Source organism: Aphelocoma coerulescens, chromosome 10 (assembly GCF_041296385.1).
Source record: "Aphelocoma coerulescens isolate FSJ_1873_10779 chromosome 10, UR_Acoe_1.0, whole genome shotgun sequence".
NCBI classification, from domain to species: Eukaryota; Metazoa; Chordata; class Aves; order Passeriformes; family Corvidae; genus Aphelocoma; species Aphelocoma coerulescens.
In genome coordinates, this window is record NC_091024.1 from 10,582,719 (window position 1) to 10,598,611 (window position 15,893).

The window sequence follows — 15,893 nt, forward strand, 5'->3', positions numbered from 1 at the left end:
CAAATGACTTGACAGGAGGGAGTGAGTGTTGCCCTGTGTATGTTGCATTACTAACTTGCACATGGTGTGTTCTCTAACAAATCCCCAGTTTGGTAAGAACAATCCTTATTCAGTATTGATGCTGAAAACCCTGACTTTGTCTAGTCTGCACAGTAAGCTAGGATATGACAGATCATGGCTGAGACCACAAGCCTTGTAGATGTTTGTGCTGTTTTTGTCCAGGATAGAATGAATTTTCCTCATAGCAGTGTAGTAACTATGTTTTGGATTTGTGCTTGGCTGCCAGCTGGGATTAAAACACAACAATGTTCTACAGAGGGGAAAAAACACACTAGAAACCATTTAACTTCTTCCATTTTAGTGGTTGTTTTATTTCTCGTTGGTTTTTTTTAACTTACAATCATTATGCTCAAATATAAAAATTCCTGACCAAAGTTAGTTTTAAAAGTTTAAAAGTAATTCCATCTGCATTGATACATGCCAAACATCACTAGATTCAGTTTCTGAAAACATACTGATAAGACTCCCAACAAGTGGCTTTGCCTGACATCCAGAAAAATCCTCCTTTCCAACTTGTGCAAACATACTTCAGCTTGACAGAAAATAAGTTACACCTGAGTGTTTGCACACTTAGTTTTCATTAATCTTAAATAACCTTTTTTCCCATGGACCCTTAACAACTGGCTTATGCTAAACTGCACCACTGTGATCCTTTTCAGCTGTACTCGGCATCCTCATGAATCCCAGGAACATAGAAATAAGAATAAATGCAGAGATGCCATGAGGATTAATGTATTGGTGACAGACCAGGCACCTTTATTTCCAGAGCTCTGGAATAGATGCAGTGCATTGCAGATCAGCTATTCTTAAGGCACATGGTGAAAGTAACAGTTTATCATCTCGGGTGGTTCATCTCTCCATGTGAAACATTCTGTGCCAGTAGTAGATGAAGGTTGGCGAGTTGCTGGCCCCTATCACTATCAGCAACAGCAGGTACAACATCATCATTATGGCAAAACGGTGGGTGTAAAACCAGGAAGATTCATTAGAAGGCCTGAAAAGGGAAAAGTGCATTAATTCTGTCAAATATGCATGAATAGTTGGCAAAGAGTATCTCAGGTTTTGATATTTTAAGCAAATGCAATAGAAACAGAAAGTTGTTCCACAATCCATGTAACTAACAAAGCCTGATTTTCACCACATCCCTTTTCCCTAAGTCTCCATGCACAATCCTGTCTTTTGTCCCCATGTTCACACCTTTCCCTGTGGTCTGGAGCTGTAGCTGCCTGGCCTGTACACGTGTTGATTAGCTGAGTGAACACTGCCACTTAGGATAGATAAGGGCAGAGTTAAAACTGAGGCAGTTTTAAGAGCTGCACTCACCAGACATCCACTCTTGGTTTCCTGCCACAAACAGATAATTAGAGCTCTCACAGACACTAAGTGCTTACAGGTCTGGTAAAAAAGCAAATTTAGCCGAGACTGGGAGTGTCAAAGAGCAAGATAGAGGCAACATGATGGTGTAAGACTTATTTCCATAGGCAATGGGCTAAGAACAAATTCTGGTGGTGCAGTGTATCTTTCTTGGTTGTTTTCTGTTGTTTTTCAACAATGAGATGTGTTTATCTGGCTGTTGTAGCAGCTCATCCCTCTAGACAGCTGAATTCTTACCTCCTATGCTGCTTCTGTGAATACACTAGCAAGTATTTAACTCGTAAGAGCTGGTTGTTTGTGACAACAAAGTATTTCTGTGGTACATCTCCTCCTTCACTGTTTTTCACTCTTGCTCTTTTTCTGTCTATTTCTTCTGAATCTGAATTGGCAAGAGAAAAGAAAAAAAATGCAGAACTTCAAGTAACTGCAAAAAAAGTAAACAACCAACACCCCCATACACACCCCCCAGAAGAATGGGAATGAGATAACCGAAGATCTAGTCTTGGTATTCCCCTGAATCCAAGAATAGACTGAGAAGTTTGCTTGAGGCTGTACCACTCCTAGTCATCCTTGGTATGGATGACATTATGGCCCAGACCAGGGTGACAAGGAGGTGACTCTCCCATCCAGTGCTCGAGAAGCCACTGATATTAATAATGAAAGAAAAACAACATGAAGGACAGATGTAACTAACTACACAGTTATTACCTTTCTTCTTCACCTGACACTTTACATCTGGGTGGTCAATGATCTCACAAACAGCCACACAGCTGAGGATAGAGCCCAGTGCGCTTCGCTGCCAGCCGAGACCATGAGGGCTGTACAGCAGAGCCAGGCTCAGGTCACTGGTCAGATAGGTGCCTTCACCAAACAGGGATGTCTGAAACAGAGCAGAAATCTATCCTAAAATCATGTACTGCAAACCTCAAACAACATACAAGTGTTCTTTCCTTTCAGACTGGCAGTTCTGCTTCTGAAGGTAAATTACGAAAGGCCTTCTGACCCGTGTTGGGCCTGGTCCACGCGCTGTTTTTGTCCTGGCACAACCTCCTTGGGGTGGGGCTGCTGCCCTCTCCCCATCCCTCAAATTAGCTGCTTGGCAGAGCATTTGGTGTGGACAGATTCATGCTTTCCCGGATTTGGAGTTAGTTTGCCAGCAAGTATTTTACATCAACATGACTGCACCATTCTTAAAAGGCATTTCATCAATTTATTGAGACTGTCATCATTCAAGTAATCCAAACTCCCCAAACAAGGCAAGGCTTTACTTCATTTTAATCCATGCTTTACTAGAAAAGAGGAAAGTACTTTTCAATTTGCCACACTGGCTAAAATTATTACTCCAGTAAGTCCATTGTACCCAGTAAACTATTACTCATCGAGAATATGGGGAAAATAACATAGTCCAGGTTGACTGCTAGGTCAAGCAGGTGCTGTGTCAAAGCTGCCTTACAACTGACACAAAAAGCCAGGAGTCTCAACTCCCCTTCCACTGAAATCAAGAGGTGCAAATCCCATGGGTTGTATCCCTAAACCAGACCATTTAAGAAGGCTCCACTTGCAAGTAGCACCTGAAACTTTGCTGATCTAAACACAAGGCCAGGCAGAAAATCTCCACTATCCTCCTCCTCTCTAGACAGGCACTTCCCAGCTGCAGGCTGTCAGACAGGTCAGGATTTTCAGAGGAATTACACTTCCTTATAAAGAAGCAAAGGACAGTCATGAATTGTCACGCTGGTGAAAAGGGTTTCATGCCACTTCCAGTTTTTACCCTCAGGCTGCACTAGAAAATCCAACACGGCCATCCACAAAGGCCTACACTGAAATGAAAACAGCAGTACAAGATCATCAGCACATTTCATACTCCAAAAGGAATCTGGGCCTATTTTTAAAAAGTGTCCCCAGCTGCAAGTGACCAAGGGAAGATGGTGTCAATGGCAGGAGCCTCACCCTGTTCAAGTGGCAGTGCAGGCCGTGGTGCAGGATGGAATGGAAGTTCTCCAGGCGGCTCCCATGAAAGGCATAGATAAGGTCCTGCTCTCCCTTGGTCTCAGCAAACTTGGTGTTCATTTGATCACAGTACACGATCTCAAAGAGGTAGTCTGGAGCAGGAACTGCAGCCCCAGACATCCCTGTGAGTTCCTGGATCTTCTCGTACTTAAAAAACAGGAAAGAATATCAGTGTTGATTTATGTGGTTAGATTACTCACTGGAAATTCTGCTTCCTGTCCCTTCATACTGTTTAATGTATTCTGATTATACTTTTCTAAGTTAGAATTCAACACTGTCACAATTCAAAAATAAGTGAACAGTAAAAATTCTACTGGTTTCTTGCTATCAAAGTTAAATCCTAATTCTTCTCTCCAGAAAAAAACCCAAATCTGAATTGTAATTACGAATTAGTTTATGATGCAAGGACAATATCACAATTCTACCTTGGCTACTAAAACAATATATTCATCAGCTGATCTTGCAAGAGAAAAAACCACGAAAATAGAAGTTGTTTTCATCTTGCTGCTAATCTCTACAACTATTTTGATCCCCGTTACAGAAGTGCCTCAGTGGTTCTGAACCTTTCCCTTTTTGGGGCAGTATGCAGAAGACAAGAGTTCTCTTTCTCGGTGACAAGCAGGACCCAGCTCCATGACATCTGAGTTGGACTCTCAGTCTAAACCATGCATGTATGTATTATGTTAACTGCAGTAACCACCTACAATCACTGCCCATCATCAACTACTGACAGTGATAACTATTTCTTCCAACCAGTATTCCTGAAAATTTTACTTAAAAACACCCCTCTCTATACACAGAAAAGAATGGATTTATGCTCAACTGTCAAGCTCACACAATAACCAACTTAATTCTGACAGGAGGAAATATTCTCTGAAGTACAAGTTTGCCTTAAAAACCAAATTCTAATCAAGATTTTCAGAATTCAAAACTTACGTCCTGTTTCTTAGTACTTTGTATCATGAAGACTTTAGATGATAGAATCCAATTAAACAGGTCCCACGTCCTTTTATCTGTATTTGGAACAGACTCCAGAAGCTCTTTCAGGCTTGGTAGAGCGTTGGTATCTGCAAGCTAACAGAGGCATTTAGCACAAGCTCCTTAGTGCCATTGCGATTGAACAGGGACCTCTAGTGAAAACAAAACAATATTTCACCCCAACAAACTGAAAACCAGGTTCTGTTCTGAGATACAAACACTTGTATCCAGTTTGTGGGGAAGTCTGTCAATTGCTCTGAAAGCAAATAGCAGGCAAGTTATAAACAGTGATATTACCAACAGTATCTCTAGGGTTTGTACAGGAACAATCAAGACTCCTGAGAGAAAACAAGCTGTCACAAAGCAGTCTGTGCAGCAGGCCTGACATGGGGGTGTTCACGCCATGTAACATGCAAACCCTTCAATATGAATTTGAATTTCACGTTGGGCAAGCTCTCGTAACACTTCATAGAATGTTAGAAACATTAAGGCTAGAAAAGACATCTGAGATTACTGAGTTATTATTATTTGCCAAGCCCACCACTCAACCCTGTCCCCAAGTGCCATATCTATGTGTTTTCTGAACGCCTCCAGGGATAGTGATTCCACCACTTCCCTGGACAGCCTATTCTAATGCCTGACCACCATTTCAGGATAGAAATATTCCAGAATACTCGAGCAGTTTGAGGCCGCTTCCTCTCGTCCTGTCCCTGACTACCTGTTACCTATCGCTTGTTACTTCACGTGCCTACACCGGATCTGGGCGTTTCCCAGGGTGGGTTTATCGGTCAGAAGCCCAAATACTCTTTTAAACCGGGATTCCTTGACTGGATAAACCCTTGATCCTGCTTTATCCGTGACCCTGCGGTGTCGCTGCCCTCACTTCGGCGGGCAGCCCGTGCTCCCCCATTGAGGAGGTGCCCTGGCTCTGCGGGCAGCTCCCCCGGGCCGGCCCCCGGCACTCACCAGCCCCTCGAAGTCCTTGGTGTCGCCGCTGGCGTAGCGGCCCGGGAAGGGCCTCAGCGCCGAGTCGCGCTTGTAGCTCTGCAGCGCGGCGGCGAACAGACTGCACCGCAGGTCGGCGGCCAGCGGGTCCCGCCGCGCCGCCTCCCTGGCGCCCGGGGCCGCCTCGCCGGGGTCGGGGCCGGGCGCTGACATGCCCGGCAGGGGCTGCCGAGCGCCGGCCGCTCCGACAAGGCGGCAGCGCCCGCCCCGCCGGCGTCGCCCCTTCCGCCGCCGGGGCCGCGGCGTGGCCCCGCCGCCCCGCCCCGCAGCGGCCTCCGCCCGCCCCGCGCCGTTCCGGAGCCGTCGGTCCCCGCGCCGCCGGGAGCAGGGGCGGCTGGCGCTGGGGCGCGTTGTGTGGGGACGGGGAGGAAGGACGGAGGTCTGGGGGAGTGGCGCCTTCGCCTCGGGTAGAGACCGGAGGCGGTTACAGGGGCCCGTGGCATCTTCTTCTCAGGCAGAGACCGAGGGAAGGTTCGTGGGGAATAGCGCCTTCCCCTCAGGCAGAGATCGGAAGAGGGGTACGAGAGGGAATGGCACCTTTGCCTCAGGTAATGACCTGAAGAAGGGTATGAGGAGGGAGTGGTGCTTTCCCCTCAGGATGGGACTGTGAGAGAGGTGCAGTGGGAAAATGGCGTCATCCCCCCAGGTGTTGATCAAAAGAGGGGTACAGCGGGCCATGGCGTGTTCCCCTCAGGAGGAGACCAGGAGAGGGTATAGATGGGAATGGTACCTTGCCCTCAGGTAGAGATTGAGAGAGGGGTGCAGGGGGAAATGGCATCGCCCTCACAAGTAGAGACTGGGAGAGGGGTATGGGGAAATAGTGCTTTCTCTTCAGGTGGAAACTGTGAGAGGCCTACAGGGTACAACAGCATCTTCTCAGGTAGTGACCTGGAGGGGGTAAAGGGAGCAATTGCCTCTTCCTCTCAGAGACTGGAAGGGGTTATGGATTGTGGGGAAAAATGTGACCTTCACCTCAGGTATAGACCAGCTCAGGTCCATGGCCCATGGGGCAGGGAGAATGTGGAGTGGGACCCCAGCTCTCTGTACCCACTGTGCCAGCACATTGGGATCCCAAGGCCTGGTACAGCGGAGGGACAGTGACAGTGTCCTGGGGTGTTAGTTGCACCGTGGCCATGTCAGATGGATTGTGCCCCATCCTCTGCACAGCACTGGGAGGGTCCCTGGCTCCTGCCCTCAACTGCTGGGCCACGGCAGATACAAACTCACAGCTTGGTCATTGCATTCGTGTGAAACAGGAGATTAACCAGAAAGGTCATCCAAGGAGACTGCTTTTTGTGTCAAATTTGGTTTTATGTATCTCTGATTTTAACAGACTAACTTAAGTCAAAAACATGTAGTTGTCATTACTCCTCAACAGTTCCCTTTATCATCCAAACTTGTAGTCTCAAGGAAGAATCCAAGTTTGTTTGAGTCATCTCTGCAGGCTGGTGTTGCAGGATTAAGGAAGAGGAATTCACTTTTTAATTGAACCTCTTCATCAGGTTACATTCACTATGTTGCTTGAGATGAGACTCAAGTGTTCCTCCTTGGAATGCTGGTGTAGTGTTAGTGCTGTGAAGCATCTTTCCAGTCCCAGAATGTCTTAGAAATCCCCATTATCAGGGTGGAAGTCCCCTCAACCCAAATTGTTGGTGTCCCGAGTACAATTTTGGAAATGTATAGCAATATTGGATGTCTTCTAACACCTTTCTTGGTTTCTTCATTCAGGAGGGATATTGCACATATCCATGAAGTGACTGATACAGGCACTGCACAGATGCTCAGAAAAATGCTGAGGTCAGTTGTGAATACCTGTAACTGGGCTCTCATCTCATAGCTGAATCTCTAGAGATAGCTGGAGCTGCAATTTGCAGCCTTCCTGAACAGGAACACCAGCTGTGTTACATCCTGTCTAAGGGCAAGCTGGTATCAAAGCAAAAAAAAATAGGAACTTCACACCCAAGTGCAGAATTCCTATTCTTACTCATCCACTTGAATGGCTTGAAATTTTTAATAATTCTGACTATGTTTAATAATGAGGAGGTTTCAAAATTTTGGTTAGAACCAGATAGATCATAGCCTGTGCACAATTGCATTAAATTGTAATATATTTCACAATGATATATATAATTGAATTAAATTGTAGCTTTGTTTACTTGCTTTTTACTAGTTTATCAAAAAAGTGTCTTTCCATAAGAGCTGCATCAAAAAGGCTGCAATAGGAAGCCATCACTTCTAGGACAGCACAAATACTTGCTTGGGACATATTTAATGGCATGTAGACAATATTATTTTAAAGGTGCCTTTAGTTTATGTTACCCAATTTAGTAGATACCTGTATGTGTTTTTATCTTTAAAACTTTGTCCAGTTTGTGAAGTCTGTGCTGTTTTTCAACTTGCTTGCTCCAGAGGGTCTCCCACATGCCAGCAGCATGGATGGGTGCCTTAAGACAAGAACTAGCACCACACAAAGCCTCTTCTCAGGAGTTATGGAAATTACCCAGACTTAAAATGCAGCTGGAGTGATTCCTTTCCATTTTTCTATATCCTTGAGAGGATGTATTTTACTTTATCTGATGTGGTGCCTTATTCTGCTGTAAATATCTGATATCTCTGACAGGCTGTTAGCAACATCATTCAGTGATCCAGCTCAGGACATGTTTATTATCTCCCATGATATTAAATTGTTCTGTGCGATCCTTTTGAAAAATCAGTCCTTGGCTGTCTAATTGGCTGGTTTCATTCACTAATAAATCATTAGATGTAATATTTTTTGGTGCCTGTTAAAGAAGATTAGAAAATGGTAGAGATGTCTCTTTCAATTTCAAAAATTCTTTGGGTGGAATTTTACATTGTTATTTCAAGCTCTTGAACTGATATAATTCCAATGCCCTCATTTAAGGTACCAATTACTGTGGTAGAGGAAAGAGGAGGAGTATTGCTCTTGATATCTATGGGACAGGTAAAGACACTCCATGCAGCAAAAGGTGTGTCTCTTGTTCAGGAATTTCTGCATGCTGTATCTTTTACCTCACAGCATGCCCAGGGCTGTGGTTTTGGGACAGAGCGTGGGGTGGAGAGCAGGACACTCAGGGCACTGCCAGCTGGAGCACTGCTGTGGGGAGTGGGGTGTCCTGGCATGTGATTAAGGAGTGGGAATAGGCAATAGTCCCTGAGGAGAAGCTGAAAGACAGTGTGGTGAAATGGGAGTGGAGAGCTGGAGGGAAAAGGTTTTCCTTGGTACCACATCAGTTCTGGGGATGCTGAGCTTCCTGTGCCACCACTTTTTATATTACTCTAAGAGAGTCAAAATGCAGTGAAAGACCTTTTGTGGCCTTGTTTTGGTTTAAAGAAATTAACCCAAAATAGATCTAAAACATCACTGGCACTGTAATACTTAATGGAGATTCTGAGAGCATTGATCCAAAACTGATGCCTACCTTTGGGATTCCAAATGGATGGTGCTTCCATTACGGCAAGCTCAGCTGAGCTTGGCAATGACAGATATTGATGAGATAACAAGTTTGCTGTATTGATGCTGCCTGAGAGTGCTGCCTGCTCAAACTCGTTTAACATTGGGCTAAACCCTGTGTCACAAAGCTGCCCCTAAGCCAGAGAGGAAGCACTGAAAGCTTTTGGGGCTCTTTTAGGAGGGGTGCCCCTTTCTGTGCTGGTGGTCCTGAGCATCAACCACTGTAGTCTCAGACCTGTAAAATGTAGGCAGATAAGCCTGGATAAAATCATTGTTCCTTTGGAGGGGAAGCACAATTCCCCTCAGGGTTAGCTACAGCAGATAAGGTTTTCCAGCCTGTGCTTTGCAAACCAAACCAAACCAAACCAAACCAAACCAAACCGAAGGTTTCTACTCATCCCTCTCCTGACAGCTCCAAGAGGCACCATGCTGGCAAGGCTCTGGAGTCAGGACAAATGTGGAACAGCTGCTGGTTTAGCTTTGGTGTTGCTGCTTTTTAATTAAGTGCTGTGAGTGTGTGCTGTGGGCTGGAGGCTGAAATTCAAAAGCGTCTTTCCAGTCCTCTGGAAAACAACCCGATGAGCAATGTTGAGTGATATGTTATGCACCTCAGCATTTCTTAGCGACTGCATCCCACATCCCAAGCTTACTCCCACACATTTGCACCCCTGCTTCGTGTGCTTCGATAGCTACAGGCAGGAAAGACTGGCTGGGGCACTGGCAAGGAGCTCTCCTTTGGTTTTTTGAGAAGGACTCTTCAAACGTGTTTCTCTTTTCCCACTTTATTTTCCTAGATAGAAAAGCTATCCTTGCTTATTTTCTGTGATTCAGTGCAAAGATGATTTTGTAAAAGATGCTGAAAGGGTCATTGCTGGTGCAGGAGTTTGAATAACGTATCTGTGTGGCTTCTTATGAAATTGAAGATCTGATTATTAAACATAGACTGTAATAAAAATAGTTTCTGGGGTTGGTGGATGCATTTCAGCAAAGAAATGTGGCTTAAATGTCTTCATTTAATTCCAGTGTGGTTAAAATTGATCTCATGGACCGGAAAAGAGGGTTTTTTCCCCCTTAACTAGGGTCTGTGAAGGAAATTAATACAAGGAAGGGAAAATAGAAATACAATACCACAGTCAGTGAAACAAATGCTTATGACTGAGGGCTTCGTTCCTTGCTAGCACCACTGGAACAGCCAGCTGTATAAGATATGTTTTATTATGGAATTAACCTTGACCTAAGGTTCAAAGAGAAAGGTTAGTTTGAAATAAATCAGTAGTATGGTCAGGTCACTTCAAAGAGTCTAAAGCTGAGCTTGAAGATTGCATGCTGTTTATGTGTATCCAGTTGGAATAGAACATATGGTAAAGATAATAGAAGTAAACTATTTATCTCTTCCACCCGCCCCCACTTTGGATTTAACGCCTTTTTGTCCTTTGCATAGATCTGCTGCAGGGGACGTTTTTATCCTGAGATGTTTATTGAAAACAGAAGTGTGGAATAAAACAACCTTTTAAAGTCAGCTGGGTAAAGCAGTTTTGCCTTTAACATTTTTCCAATTGCTCAGATTAAAGTAAACCGTTTTGGAAGTAGTCATGAATATGGTGAATCATATTTCTTTGTCACTTGTCTCAGTGAATTCAGACAGTCTTAGAAAAATCAAAACAAAATGTGCTCAGTTCTGAATTATTGTTATTCTAACCTAAAAGCAGGATCATATTTGTTACATGTGAATTACATGGATTTAAGACCTTCCCAAATACCAGACAATTCATGAGACATCCCAGTGAAAAGGGCATGAACATCCCAGCTAGCACAGGGAATGGAAACGGAGGGGGGTTAAGCAATTTACCCAAAGCCACTTGTAAACTGTAGCAAAACTCAGATTTGTCCTTATGGCTACTTTACGTTCCAACCCTTTTTGATGGAGAGGACCAGAATCCCACCTGACAATTCCTGGATTCTGCTGCTTTATCCACAAGACTAACTGGTATCTTTTGCTCCATGTGCCCTTACTCTTTTTCTCTCTGTGCCATAAGGGAGAACCAGGACTTGAAAGGCAGTGTGTCCACCAGTCATTTGAGTCCAGATTCAGCTTTGTGTAGGTCACTGTATAGGGGAAAGAAAAGAACTTTTCCATTCTTTCAAACACACTGGATGCAACCTGGTCTGTTGGAAGGTGTTCCTGTTCATGGCAGTGGGGTGGAACAGGATGATATTTAGGCTCCCTTCCAACTCAAACCATTTTTGGATTAGATGAAAGACAAGGCAGATGCAGTGAGGGGCTGGCGGTTGTTGACTTAGATGCAGAGGTTCTCCATGTTGATTGCACCATTGAATTGCTGTAGTGCAAGGCCAACACTGTAGGTTTGCAGTGCTTACAGGGAAGCAGTGGGAAGAGCAGTGCTGCTGGATGCTGGGAAGCAGAGGGGATCCTCTGTTGAAATTAAAACCAGCTGCTGAGCCAAGACATGGTCACTTGGTAATAGCTTTCCTCCAGAGATTGTTTTTTCCATAATGTGTTACATGCAGTTTGCAGATAGTAGCACATTTTAAGATTTATGATTGCCTGACTTCTCCCATTAATAGGGAAATCTGATAATTGTCCATTTTAAAGCGGTTGCTGAACAATAGAAAGGAGTATGCTTGTTCAAAGTAAACATAAAAGTGAGCTGAAGCTATGTTAGGGTGCTGAGCCTTTGATAGATTTTCTCCTTACTGCAGTCTTTGATCTGCCACACCAGAAAATAAACTCAGTGGGAGACTGGATATGGGATATAGAGCAGTTCACCTCTAGGTCATGGTCTCCAATCCAGGCCAGGTCAGGAATGAGCCTCTGGGTCAGTTCTGGCAGGAGCTGGGGGTGGCAGCACCCCTGACGTCTGTGCTGCACCTGTGTCATGGCACAGGAGGTGTGTGGGTCTGTAGGGACACCCCTGCAGCAAATGGGGGACCTATTGCTTCTTCCCCACTTCCTAAATGAGAGCTTTGCAGCTTTGCCAAGGAGATAAATGATATGGGAATACCCAGGGCAGCACAGGGGCTGCATCAGGATTTGGCTCTCAGGAATGCTCTTGCTGGAGAAAGCTGAGTGCTCTGGCATGGGATGTGTGCAGGTCACGCCCAATCCTTCACACCAATCTCTGTGTTCTCCATCTTATCAAAAAATGCAACAGCTGTGCCTGTTAATTATCAGTTAATCTAAACAAAAGGGAAGTCTTCAAAGTGCTCATATCAGCCTTGTAGGAAGAGACTTCTGGATGTGCAACAGTTGTCCTGGAGGCAGCAACATCTCCTGGCAAATAAAGGGCTGTTACCTGAGAAATATATGAGCCCTTTGTCTCCCCACCTTTGGAGGGCTGATTTCAAAGGAAAGGTTGTGCAGCTTTGTTTTGGAAGGGACTGGATGCAAATGATTCCAGGTAGAAAGCACAGCACATGTTACAGGTCACAAATAAACTGATACAGTGGACTAGTGTAAGGTTTTGTGGCTATGGAATGTGAATTTGGGGCTATGAACCTTGATTGAAGCTGAGAAGGAACATGCATGAGTTTAAACATTGTAACTGAAATCTCACGATTTCTCACTGTTGGGGAAGTCACTTGAGTTTCTTTTTGATGGTTCCAAGAAGAGCAGAAACAGGGATTTTATTGCGCTTCAGCTGTTTCAGATGTGGGGAGCTGGTTCTGTTTTATTTTGTGCAAGAGACAGCTGCCAAGATTTGTCTTTGCAGGAAGGGAAACAGAAGTGAGAAAGGTCTGGAATCTCATGTAGCTCTGGCCAGAATCATGTTATTTGAAATAACTGGTTATCTGAAGTTTGGCCAAACCTCACTTCGCACAAGGGTCTCAACACCAGACTAGAGCTATAGGGATAAGTAGCAAGACCCAGGCTGTCTGCAAGGGGACTGGACCCTGAAGCTCTGGTCCACTTCAGCGCTGTATGAACAGTATGTAAGGAGCTGCCAGAGTGATCCCACTTCTGCTGAGCTTCAGAATACCCAGCCTGGGATGCAGTGAGGGTTGTCCTTAAGCTTTGGTGACTCTCATCTCTGTGGTGTTGGAGAGGATAAAGCAGCACTTAAATGCAAATTTTGCCTGGAGAGGTCCAGCTTTCCCCTGTCTGAGCATTCCATCTGCTGTGTTGCTCTTTTTTGAGCCCAAGGATGCCTCTTCACAGTGAAAACAGCCAAGGAGGGGCTTGGCATAAGTGGTGTGTGTGTTGTGTCTGCTTTAGCTTGTGTCCCAGGGAGAGGCCTTGTGCTGGATTGCAGTTGCCGGCTGATGGCAGCAGCGGATCTGCACAGAGGCAGCTCTGCCTGCTCACCTGCCTCTGCCCTCTGCTGCTCTGACCACATTACCCCAAATATTGCAATTTTGGGTTATTCCCACTGCCCTGCTGTGAACCAGCCATTGCTTCGGATCAAGCAAGTCATACGCAGGAGAGTGATCGGAGAGTTGAGAGGAGATAATTCTGCTGCTTCAAAGGGGAAAAACTGTCACAAACTTTCTTTGTATGCACACCCACCTGCTGATGTGTCCCTTCATGCACAGAACTGGTCAATCATCTCCAAGAATATATGTCAGGCGTTAAGTTGTTCCTTCTCTAAAGACAGGACTGATATTTCCTTAGGAACTGGGAGGTGATGGGACAACTCCCCCTCCCTTGGAGGCACTGTGGGGTTTGCCTTGCTGGTATCCTGCTTTTCCCTGGGATGTGTCAGTGCATGGCATTAGAATGAAAGGGAAAGATTCCCTCCATGGCTTCTTAAACACAAACAATGATTTTAGGGGAAGAAAGAGGACAATACACTATTGTTACCGTTGTTCCCTACCTCAGCCTCACACTGAAATATTTAAGGTCCCCCATGAATAATGCAGCCTCAGCCCCAAGCCTGTTTTGCACTTCACACTAAGCGGGCCCATAAAACACCAGCATTGCTCCCGGCATACATTATGCTGTATAGAATATCTCCTACCGAGCAAAGCTTTGTCTTCACTGCCACAAAGGCTGTTGGGATTTTTTCCCTGTCTCCAAGAGAGATAACGAGCACAAGAGCTCTTGTTTTAAAATATTAGTGGGAACAAGTCACCTGTGGTGTTTTACCTGCTGCTAACTAGCTGTGGTCCACACTGCATCTCCTGCTTATGCTGATGCCATGTCATTCCCTTTTTATCTAGTGGCTTATAGCAGGAGAGCTGTACAACACTTAATCTATGGAAAAATCTGTCATATTTAGCTGTCAGGCAGGAGACAAACTGATACGTTAGGAGTCAGGATTGCTCCATAGCCTAAACCAGGAATTCTTTCTTTCTTAACTAGGAACTACGTACCTAAAATGCAGCAAGGAGCAGGAGCAGCATGTTGTAATGGCTTGAGGTTCATACACACTGTCACATACAGCATGTCCCTTCCCAGGCCCTTGTAAAGTTCAAGACAGATTTTTGTAGCATTTTAATGATGCTGCTAATGAGAGCAGGACCCCTGTGGTGTCTGGTTTAGTCACTTCCAGCCACGCTGTGCAAAGGAAAACTGAGGCAAGAGGGAAAAACAGTATGTGGCCCCAACTGCTTCCCATGAAGATACCTTTGCACTCACCCTAAACTACAAAGGTGAGGCCTTTAATGAATTTTGGATTAAAAGGAGCATTATGTCTCCATGGACATCTGGTTTGTCATCAATAATGACATTAGGATCTGTCACATAGGAATTGCCATCTGTGATCCGGTCAGGGGCCTTTCAAAGGGAAGGAAATGGGAGGGTGGAGATCAAGGAGCAGTTTGTTGCAGGGAAGAGTGACTCAGAAGCCCCAGAGGTGCACATACCCTTCCTTCAGTTCAGCAAATCATTGAATTCCTTCATCAGCTCTAGGACAAAGGTATAAAAATCTTGGGTTGTAGAAAAATCTTGGGAAGCGTTTGCTGAAGGGAGGAGATGAAACAGGAAAAGGTAGGATTGTCTGCAAGGTCGTTAAAAAAAGAAAGGACCATAGAATCATAGAATAGTTTGGGTTGGAAGGGACCTTAATGATCACCCAGTTCCAACTCCCCTCACATGGGCAGGGATACCTTCCTCTATACCAGGCTGCTCAGAGCTTCATCCAACTTAGCCTTAAACGCTTCCAGGGATGGGGCATCCACAGCTTCCCTCAGCAGTCTATGCTGGTGCCTCCCCACCCTCACAGGGTAGAATTTTTTCCTAATATCTAATCTAAACCTACTCTTACTGAGTGCAAAGGTTCATCCAGAGGTTTTCCAGCTGCTTTCTCCCACCATCTGGGTTACACCACCTTCTAACTCTTTTCCAAACCAATGCTGTTTGGAAAGGTGAACATCTCTGGAAACCCACCTGCTGCCACAGCTGTAACCTTAAACCCCCCAGGGACCCAGTGATGCTATTTTCCACATATTTTGTTGATCTCTTTATTAGCCAGGTAGGAACTTTCCCCACTGATACCTAAGATTAATCTGATCACCAGCCTATCAGCTGTTTATTTAGAGGTAAATCCTCATCCTGTATTTTGGCCATCAATCCCCATTAGTTTCTCTATATGGATGATTGAATAGTCCATTGCCTGTACTAATAAGCACCCATTAGTTGTCCCACAGAGCTTTAGCTTTATTAGAAACAATTCATGTCAGTCTAGGCCAGAAGAAAGGCTTTTAGCTGGATTGGTTTGATTGCATTACTTGGAAGGTGGCTTTTGAGCACCTGGAATGTTAGAGGGGTGCTGCATCCAACTGGGCTGCTTTTGTTGGAGAAATGCAGATGATACGACTGTGATCAAGATGAGGATTTGCTGCAACGGCACACAAAATGCATTTAAATCTGCAGAAATGTCTCTTTGGTTTGCCCTGTTTGGGTCAGTCTAGAAAGAATCTCCAAGAATTCAAAGTAAATGTTTCCAACACCTGTCTGGCTTTGGGCTTTGGAATGCCAGGAAATTTCAGGACTTGCCATTGGTGTTTCTCTTCCTTTTTCGTTCTCCCTCTTCAT

The 15,893-nt window shown here is 45.0% G+C and overlaps 1 protein-coding gene and 1 long non-coding RNA gene across 5 annotated transcripts in view; one reads left to right on the forward strand and one right to left on the reverse strand.

Annotated features, from left to right (window-relative positions):
* LOC138116221 (uncharacterized) overlaps positions 1-15,893 on the forward strand; it is a 44,848-nt gene that overhangs the window by 3,997 nt on the left and 24,958 nt on the right. For 2 of the 3 annotated variants that reach the window (XR_011154080.1, XR_011154082.1), the window contains exons 1-2: positions 5,685-5,975; positions 7,156-7,224. This is a non-coding gene — a long non-coding RNA (uncharacterized lncRNA). Of the gene's footprint in view, positions 1-5,684; positions 5,976-7,155; positions 7,225-15,893 lie in introns of those variants that run through there. The other variant, XR_011154081.1, reaches the window with a different exon arrangement.
* Positions 342-5,643, reverse strand: PARP16 (poly(ADP-ribose) polymerase family member 16). 2 transcript variants are annotated; one of them, XM_069025227.1, is made up of 6 exons: positions 5,389-5,643; positions 4,381-4,518; positions 3,385-3,591; positions 2,143-2,314; positions 1,672-1,813; positions 342-1,054 (listed from the first exon to the last, which is right to left on the reverse strand). In XM_069025227.1, exons 1-6 carry the CDS (start codon positions 5,578-5,580, stop codon positions 910-912), a joined length of 996 nt encoding a protein of 331 aa, XP_068881328.1. In that variant the 5' UTR covers positions 5,581-5,643; the 3' UTR covers positions 342-909. The 2 variants fall into 2 exon arrangements, with proteins under 2 accessions (XP_068881328.1, XP_068881326.1); XM_069025225.1 differs by lacking the exon at positions 4,381-4,518 and having other exon boundaries at positions 5,389-5,642.